The sequence below is a fragment of the Engraulis encrasicolus genome, chromosome 14 (assembly GCF_034702125.1).
Source record: "Engraulis encrasicolus isolate BLACKSEA-1 chromosome 14, IST_EnEncr_1.0, whole genome shotgun sequence".
NCBI classification, from domain to species: Eukaryota; Metazoa; Chordata; class Actinopteri; order Clupeiformes; family Engraulidae; genus Engraulis; species Engraulis encrasicolus.
This window is the reverse complement of record NC_085870.1, coordinates 43,949,954-43,959,953: the sequence shown is the minus strand read 5'-3', so window position 1 is coordinate 43,959,953 and position 10,000 is coordinate 43,949,954. Positions and strand designations below refer to the sequence as shown.

Sequence of the window (10,000 nt, the reverse complement as noted above, 5' to 3'; positions counted from 1 at the left end):
ACTAAGGATTCAGAATCAACTTGTTGCCAACACGGAATTTGAGCTTTAGGGTCAAATTTGAAGGTTAAAAAGGTCAAACACTATGTATTTTAAGGTTTGACTTTTTGGGGGACTGTGTTCGTGGAAATCTTTTTCAAACGTTAGTAACCATGCTAGAAGTTATCAGCATGGTTTCAGAATCACCTGGTTGCCAAGAGGGAATTGACCTTTAAGGTCAAGTATGAAGGTCAAAAACAATGTATTTTCTGGTTAGTCTTTTTTGGGGATCTTTATATCCATTGAATTATTGTTTTCAAAAGTTGGCAACCATGCTAGAACGTATCAGCATGGACTAAGGTTTCAGAATCACCTGGTTACCATATGGAACTTGACCTCTAAGATCAAATTTGAAGGGCAAAAGGTCAACCGAGATCAATAAAAAATCAGTTTTTTGGTGATGTGCTTTCATAAAATAGTTGTTTGCATGGTACTGTATATTGAGGCCTATAATTTAATGTTTGATTTGGCTTATCGTGGTGGGGCTCATCCTTATCCTCTGTCATCCTCTGTCATCCTTAGACATTCATCATAGCTCATTAGCATAAAATTAACGTAGCCCCTTAGTGCGCACCGTACCTCCAGTGGCACGCTGTAATAGTCATTTAAATGTAACTACCATAGCACTACAATACTATGACACTACACAGGCCCTTTAGTAATGCACCACAACTTGGTCATTACCACACTGGTAACAACAAATTCATAAAGCCGCTTCTTAAGAGGTTAAACTTGTATTTTTTAAAATTTCATTCTGGTCATCTCAATTACTTTATTCTTCTTTGTGAAGCACATTAAGCTACTGGTATGAAATGGGATATGCCTTGGCTCACCAGTGAATTTGCTTCTTTCCATAGAAAAATAATGACTTCAGTTATTTCTGATGTGTTTCAAATGGTTATAGCAATGAAGGACACTTGCTGATTTGCTATGTCATATCATGGTTAGGAAATAACCTACAGTAAGAGTAGAGCAAGTATTGTACACTTCTCTTGATGTTCTCATGACTACTGTAGAATGTTCTGTTGCAATTTCCCAGGCTTGAGTTTTTGTGTCACCTGTATAAAGCACCATGCTTATCTTTGGGTATTGATCGACTATTTTCAGAAGACAAAAAGGCAATTGATATGTTACCACCAAGTGATGCATATGGATTGCATCTTGCATAAGCAAATCAGCAGGCAAATATATGGCTGCAGTCTGACAAAGTACATTATTAACAAAGACACTGAGGAGACAGGTGGTTGGAAAGTTTGTAGACTTGATGGCTGTGTGGTAAAGGAAACCTCCAGTTCCACATAGTAGCTTAGGACTGGTAAGATGTGGTTGTGGAACCAAGTGGGCAATACATGCCTGCAGTTGCCTGAGGAATGGACAGCCCTGTATACCTGCATGTGATTAAAATGTAGAATGTTTAAATGCCGTAGGGATAGAACATGATCTGGATGACACAACCTTTTTGTAATAACAGCAACAATAGCTCCTTTAAATACATAAATATCCAGTGTGTACTGACATCACATTTGAATTTGAATTATTGTTTTAATTATTATTGAAGTAAAGAAACAATATGATCAATTACATTCTTGTTATTGACAATTTGCAATAATCACTTTCACTCATACCCTAATAATAAAGACTATATAACTTCTAAATATACAGTCCCCTAAAGTATTGGAACAGAAAGGCAAATTTCCTTGTTTTTGTTGTTCACTGAAGACTTGGGTTTAAAGGGGCTCTAAGTAGAATTAAAAGGTTAATTAATCACTGTCCCGAGTCATCTGATACTTACAGTAGGTGAAGTGTGACTCTCGCGACCACTTCCACCGTCCACTGTCAGAAAACCCCAAATGCAACTTTTGACAGCGCTGTCCGCTTCGGGAGAAACCTCATCAAAACAGTGTTTTATTTTCTTTACAATTATTTGTTCCAATACTTTCACTCACCTAAAATGATTTAAATAATATGAAATATCTCCTCCAGGTACTAATTATTCAATACATAATGCAAACAACTTGTATTTTATGAAAGCACATCACAAAAAAAAACAACATTTTTTTTATTTTTTTATTTATCCCGGTTGACCTTTTGACCTTCAAATTTGACCTTAAAGGTCAGGTTCCATGCTGGCAACCATGGACCATGAAACCTTAGTCCATGCTGATAACTTCTAGCATGATTGTCAACTTTTTAAAAAGAATTCCATGAATATGAACCCCCCCCCAAAAAAGACAAACCTGAAAATGCATTGTTTTTGACATTCATATTTTACCTTAAAGGTCAAGTTCCATGTTGGCAACCAGGTGATTCTGAAACCTTAGTCCATGCTGATACCATCTAGCATGGTTGCTTACATTTGAAAAAAGAATTCCATGAATATACCGTTCCCAAAATAGACTAACCAGAAAATACATTGTTTTTGACCTTTTGACCTTTAAATTTGACCCTAAATGTCAAGTTCCGTGTTGGCAACAAGTTGATTCTGAATCCTTAGTCCATGCTGATGACTTCTGGCATGGTTGCCCACTTTTAACATCTTTTTAACAATTTTTAACTAAATAATACTGTTATTTGACCGTGGTTGACCTTTTGACCTTCATATTTGACCTTAAAGGTCAAGTTCCATGTTGGCAACCAGGTGATTCTGAAACCTTAGCCCATGCTGATAACTTCTGGCATGGTTGCCAACTTTTAACAGAAAATGCCATCAAACATATATTTTTGGGGCTTGGCAGGCTGACTATTATACTACATAATCATTTCTCTTTTTTTCAAGCATTTCTTTATTAAGATTTTGTTCTTTTACATAAACACACAACAACCCCAAACCCCAGACACAATCTGAAATGATATCGAAAGTGTCCCCTGAACGCATGAGCTCCATAAGTGCCCACCAAACATAAAGGTCTAAAGTCTCATGAAGACAGACTACATAATCATTTCCAGACATCATATGGACAGACAATTTGTGTACTCTGGAAAGTTAATATGACTGGATCTGTTTTTACCCAATCTCATATTAGCCTTTACTCGTGCTACAGTTCAAATGTAGCACATACAGTACAGTTAATGATTTGTTTTAATGATTTGTTGTTTGCCGTTAATGATTTGTTAATTCACAAACACATTGCTGATTAGTCAAGACAAGATTCTCTGCAGGCTTCAGTCTAAAATAATCCACACATTAAAAGAAGGTCAAAGGGCTGCTTTTCCATCTTAATACACCATAGCTGAACTCTATTTTTTTGTGTTCGTGGTCCCCAGGTCTGACGCCATCTATTCGGCCAAGTACGACGGCTCCGGGCTGATCGAGGTGCTGAGGGGGCACGAGTACCTGTCTCACCCCTTCGCCGTCACCATGTACGGGGGAGAGGTGTACTGGACAGACTGGCGCACCAACACGCTGGCCAAGGCCAACAAGTGGACGGGGAACAACGTGACGGTGGTGCAGAGGACCAACACGCAGCCATTTGACCTGCAGGTCTACCACCCCTCCAGGCAGCCACAGGGTAGGCCACGCTGCTCTATCACTCACTCTCTCTCTCTCTCTCTCTCTCTCTCTCTCTCTCTCTCTCTCTCTCTCTCTCTCTCTCTCTCTCTCTCTCTCTCTCTCTCTCTGCCTCTCTCTTTCTCTCTCTGCCTCTATCTCTATCTCTATCTCTATCTCTGTCTTTGTCTTTGTCTTTGTCTCTGTCTCTGTCTCTGTCTTCGTCTCTCTCTCTCTCTCTCTCTCTCTCTCTCTCTCTCTCTCTCTCTGTCTTTGTCTCTGTCTCTGTCTCTCTCTCTCTCTCTCTCTCTCTCTCTCTCTCTCTCTCTCTCTCTCTCTCTCTCTCTGTCTAATGTGCTGAGACCTATAAAACCTTCTTGAAATTGGAGCTCAACATCCAGTTTATGGTGCTAAATAAAGCAGATTTATAGCAGGTAGTCACAAAATGTTGTCTAGGTGTAAGGGAATGATGCTCTCAATGCAGATTGTACAGACAACAAAGTGAATGCAAGTAGAAAATACCTATCTTGAATCTTAAATTGCTTTCTGTTTTGCTTTTATTTGCCATATTTTGAACGTCCCGTGTACACAATAAAACACATTATAGCAGGTACAAAGTAAGTTTCAAAATATCCCACCTATCCAGGGGCGGAGCTATAGGGAGAGCGAGCAGGGCACTTGCCCCTGGGCCCAGGGCCCTCCCGTATTGGTGGTGGGGGCCCTATAGTGTGCTTGGCAAGCTGTATAGGGGAGCCCATTAGTGTCTTACCCAGAGGCCCTGTGTGCAATTGTTCCGCCACTGCACCTATGTATAAGGGAATTATGCTCTCTTGCAGATTTCACAGATGACAAAGGTAGAAAGCACATGTCTAAAGATCCCAGCTTAATTTGTAGTGTTCTGTTTTGCCTTTATGTGCAGTATTTTTAATGTAATTGCTCTTTTGAACACAGTCTCACCTGTAGAGGCAGTCTGATAAGCAGTGCAGCAGTGGTTGCAATTTTATGGTTCTGTTCACATTAGTTTTCATATCACACAGGGCTGTGCTGGAATTAAGATGCTATTAACAACGCTCTGTGAATACACATCTATTGTAGATGAAATTTGGAATTTTGGAATGTGTAATGGATTCTTCTGTTGTACGGTAATCAATCTACAACTGCAAATATGGCACTGGAGACTGGAATAATGCCTCTTAAATCATGCTGAAATACATCCGTGCAAAAATAACATCCCGTTGAATCAGCCCAAAGGACACCTGCAAACCACATAGCAGGTGTTTGTGCGTGTTGAAAAGTCCTATTCGAAAGCATTATTTCCTGAAAGGACGGTCACTATTACTACGTACTTCTCATGTGTGATTATATAAAGTATAATTCAAGGGTTTAGTAGCATGGCACACATGCATACATGAGCACACTAAAGCATTGCGACATCTCACAGATCTCACACATCTCACTATCAGATGACCCATGACCCATGACATGCAATGCATGTGGTGTCTTCAGATATTTGTAATAATTAAAATAAAACACACTGCATGGGTGTGTTCTATTGATTTGATCAGAAAACTATCATTTCAGAAAAGCAACTTACAAAAAGGGACCCCTACAGCCATTTATGTGAATGATTTGGCAAGGCAATACAAGGCAATGTATTTTATTTATTTTCATACATGAATGCAATTCAATGTGCTGTACAGTAAAGTAAGATAAAAAATGTTGTAAAAATAACATGAAATAAGAAAAAAATAATAGCATAAGGCATGGCAGGTGAAAATAGAATAAATAGAAGTGAAGTCAAAAGCAAGAAATAAGGAGAAAAGACAGATAAAACATTTTGATCTCTAAGAGAAGGCATCAGAGAAAAGCTTTGTCAATAATTTGCTGTTGTTGGTTCACAGCAGACTGTTGCACTCTATTTGGCCCTGAAGAGCCTGTGCATCTTGCATCTGAAGCGAAGTGTAACCGATAGCTCTCCCAGCTGCACCATCAGGGCTGTTTGTCAAGCTGCCGAGAGAACACTTTATCCACTCGTCACACATCTTAATGGAGAAGCGGGCATGTCTGTTACCTTTCAACGCCTGCTCATCTTTAATTACACCCGGCCCGATATGCCTATCTCGCTCGTCTTGACAGCGAAATATCGCCACAGTAAAACACGCCGCGGCTTGTCATCTTAATACGTTTTAATTCCGGCAGGCAGTTTGTTGTTGCACTCAATATGTCCCGATCATCTGAGGTGATTTACTATTCCAGCCAAAATCTCCCGGGGATTCAAAATATAAAGTTCAAAGATGAGGAGAAGCGTATTTCTTGGACGTTTTCAGTCTGACAGTATTTTTTTTTGCTTCTCTGGCCTGGCAGACAAACTATAGTCTCTTGTCTTGTCTACATGCATTACCGTTCGCAAAGAGCAAAGCTGTTACAGCTCTGTGAACTTTGACACTACACAGTAAAGTTTCCAGTTGAAATGTAGGTTAGCTGTAACAGTGAGGCGCTTCATGATGAACGTCATTTATGACCTGAATGGCCGCGTACACCAGACAGAGGGGAATGACTTGTCTCTGGCTTTCAGGACAAGACAACGTATTTGCCTGAATTAAAAAAATATTAATTAGGAAGTCATTGACACAATGGGGACTCTAAATTCATAATTCACAGTACGTAACAAGTAGGAGGGGATAAGAGGGCAGTAAAAGTTGCCCAATTTGGAAATACCAAGGAGGTTTCTGAAATGTCTTGCCATGGTATCATCTATGGGACGACTACTACCATCATATGAAATGCAGTAATGATTCATTAGGGTAACCTTCATGTGTAATTTACTCACATCACCACAATGCTTAGATGACCTATGTGCCAGTGAGCTGTCCAGTTTCATATACTGTGTTATCCCTTGGCCCTGGACAACTGTCCACTTTGTCCCCCTACCTGTCGGCACCCCTGACCATGCTACAGTACCTGGGGCATCTGTCCACTGCATGTCTACTGGGAGCAGTGAAGCACTATGGGATGTGGTGCGGGTGGATACAGCATGATTGGCAGGTGCAGTTATCTGCTGTGTCAGGTCTGTGACTGTTTAGCAGGCAGTTTAGTCAACAGCTTTTCTCTTGGGAAGGCGTGAGTGTGTGTGTGTATGAGAGAGAGAGAGAGAGAGAGAGAGAGAGAGAGAGAGAGAGAGAGAGAGAGAGAGAGAGAGAGAGAGAGAGAGAGAGAGAGAGAGAGAGAGAGAGAGAGAGAGAGGGTTGAGATAGAGATAGAAGGAGAAAGAGAGACAGAGAAAGAGAAAGAGGTCGAGATGAATCCAGCATGAAGCTATCAACGTGAAGAGCACACTCCAATGGGAGTTGCAAAATAATCTGATCATATGCCCTTCTATTTGAACAGATCTATTAGTCAAGCAGTCTTGAATTTGAATATGTGCAAAGAAAGTGATACCATGATCACAGTCTTTAGTAAGAGTCGTTGAAAACAGCTTGTTCAAAATCTTTAGGAGTTTACCTGGTGAGATGATAATTTGTGAATATGCATAATTATTAATCATCAGAAAGTGGATGAACTCCATGAAAGGGAAGCAAGAGATTTTCATGACCATCTTTCGATCTCTTGGAGTTTCTTATCATTATAATTGTGTACTAAATCTCTCTCTCTCTCTCTCTCTCTCTCTATCTCTATCTCTATTTCTCTCTCCATCTCTTCTCTCTCTCTCTCTCTCTCTCTCTATATTTCTCTCTCTCTCTCTCTCTCTCTCTCTCTCTCTCTCTCTCTTTCTCTCTCCACCCACAGCTCCAAATCCATGTGAGAATAACCCCTGCTCCCACCTGTGCCTGATCAACTACAACCAGACCTACGCCTGTGCCTGTCCCCACTTGATGCGGCTGGGCAAAGACAAGCAGACCTGCTTTGGTAAGACATGGCCAGACCTGTTGCCATGGCACTGGCCACTACTTTACTACCGCCGGTCACCATAGTGACCGTGTACCCACTGAATACTCTGTACTAACCTTTCCTTTGAAGTTGAGCTGTGTGTGTGTATGCTTGTGTCTGTGTCAATGTGCGTGCGTGTGCGCGTGTGTGTGTGTGTGTGTGTGTGCTTGTGTGTGTATGTGTGTGTGTATGTGTGTGTGCGTGTGTGCGTGCGTGTGTGCGTGCGTGTGTGTCTGTGTGTGTGTCTGTGTGTGTGTATCTGTGGGAGGCCTTACAGCAGCCATGTATTTATAATCTACATATACACATACACACAGAGGGTGTTACTGTGTTATCTTACAATTACATGTGTCAAACACACCTGTTTCTCTGTTTCTTTCTTTCTTTCTTTCTTTCTTTGTTTCTCTCTCTCTCCCCTCTCTCTCTCTCTCTCTCTCTCTCTCTCTCTCTCTCTCTCTATCTCTCTCTCTCTCTCTCTCTCTCCTTGATCAGAGTCCCGTCAGTTCCTGCTATACGCGCGTCAGATTGAGATCCGTGGTGTGGATATCTACAACCCCTACTATAACTACATCATCTCCTTCACCGTGCCGGACATCGACAACGTGACGGTGGTGGACTACGACGCCCTGGAGCAGCGCATCTACTGGTCCGACGTCCGCACGCAGACCATCAAGCGCGCCTTCATCAACGGCACCGGCGTGGAGACCGTGGTGTCTGCTGGTAATGTCCCTTCATGGCGATTTTTTTATTAAGTATATTTTTGGGGCTTTTCAGCCTTTATTGGTTTTTTTTAGACAGGTTAGTGAAGGAGAGACAGGAAGCAAGCTGGGAGAGAGAGACGGGGAAGGACCGGCAAAGGACCCGGACCCGGAATCGAATCCGGGTGGTCCGAGCGGTAAACGTGTGCCCCACCATATCAGCCACGGCACGGAATTGCTGTTGGTGATTGAAAATGACTTTGGTGGGCCTTACTGTGGCGCTAGCGGTGGTGCACTCGTCAGCTGCGCGGCTGACCCAGGTTCGATTCTGGCTCGGGTGCTTTGCTGGCCCTTCCCTGGGTTTCTCTCCCCACTCGTTTCCTGTCATTGCTTCGCTGTCCTGTCGAAATGAAGGCAAAAAGGCAGAAAATTATATATTTTTAAAAATGCCATTGGTGTAGTCGTGAGAATGGACACTTGGACACCCATAAAGTAGCCCGGTGGAATACTCGTTAGTAGCCATGCTTTCTACCTGGTGGCGAGGTACTTTTTGAGAACCTTAGAACTAATGAAAACGTGTCAAACTCAATGTCAAAGTATTGGTTCTGATGTCTAATTGGAGAATTTGGGGATGCTGGTCTTTGAATGTTGATCAATATACAGTATGTATTAGGGCTGTGCAATATATCAAATTTATGTTGCGATATCAATATTGCTTTCAAGCAAAATCAAATTGAATGAAATCCAGTTGAAACAATTTTTTGTCATTTGTCTATACTGCCAAAAGGTCGGCTAGGCTAAGTAGGCCTACAATGCACTCCCTTCCACTTGAGCCATTGCGAGCACAGAGCAGATTTGCTACCCAACACTCATGCAGAACACCTCTGTGTGTTTCTCTATGGCCCTCCACTCACACTGCTGAAAGGAGGGAAGATTGTGAATTATTTAGCACAATTATTTGTCTCTAAAAGAAATAACATTAAAAAAATTGTGATATCAATATTGACTGATATAATCATGATATTGATTTTTCTCATAATCGAGCAGCCCTAGTATGTACTGTGCATGTTATGGAGTATTACTATTGGTCAAAATCTGTCCACCCATAATTAGTTATTTACACAAACAATAAGCTGTGACAGACACATGTAACAGTCTGGCTGGGAGACCGAGCCTGTAAACCCTTTGCCCAGAGCCTATGTTATCACCTTACTGTCACCAAAAGTGTAATGGCTAATCTGTTACCTAAGGTCCTGTAATAAGGCTCTGTAATAGGCAATGCTGTGCAATGTTGCTATGATGTAGTTGAGTTTTTTCAGCAAATAGTGACTAGGCCCGCCGGCGACCCCATCTGCACTAAGAGGCTACGTAGTAGGTAGAGGCATTATAGGGTCAATAATAGGGCCAATTGTCACTGCCTTTATTGTATTGCATATCCAATATGCAATTTTCAACAATGTGTGTGGGGCAGAGGCATTTCATAATACATGTGTAACAATCACAGCACAGCACCAGGAATTGGCTCATTAATATTGCAAGAGTACAGTTTATTAGAGCTGAGGCTGACTGTGATCATGTGACTATGTTTTACAGCATGTGGTCACATACTACCTCATGTGTTTATGGAGGATTGCATCATCCTAAAAGTTCTCCCCCCTTCCACCCTCCGCCTACCTGAGCAAGGGAACTATTAAAAGGTTGTGGCTCGTGCTCACAGACACGCCGACCGACTCGAGTGCATCTGGCATCCATTTTTCTAAAAAGAAAAAAAAAGTTCCATTTGGAGCCTGATCCCGCCAAGCAGGAAGTGTTACAACATTTCATTTCTTTACTCCAAAGAATTCTACAAAGA

General features: G+C 41.6%; 1 protein-coding gene across 1 annotated transcript in view; it reads left to right on the top strand.

The window, feature by feature from the left end:
• LOC134462691 (low-density lipoprotein receptor-related protein 1-like) overlaps positions 1-10,000 on the top strand; it is a 260,688-nt gene that overhangs the window by 173,761 nt on the left and 76,927 nt on the right. Inside the window, exons 28-30 of the mRNA XM_063215836.1 lie at positions 3,301-3,545; positions 7,310-7,429; positions 7,943-8,170. Of these exons, the coding sequence (XP_063071906.1) occupies positions 3,301-3,545; positions 7,310-7,429; positions 7,943-8,170 (593 nt within the window). The remainder of the gene's footprint in view (positions 1-3,300; positions 3,546-7,309; positions 7,430-7,942; positions 8,171-10,000) is intronic.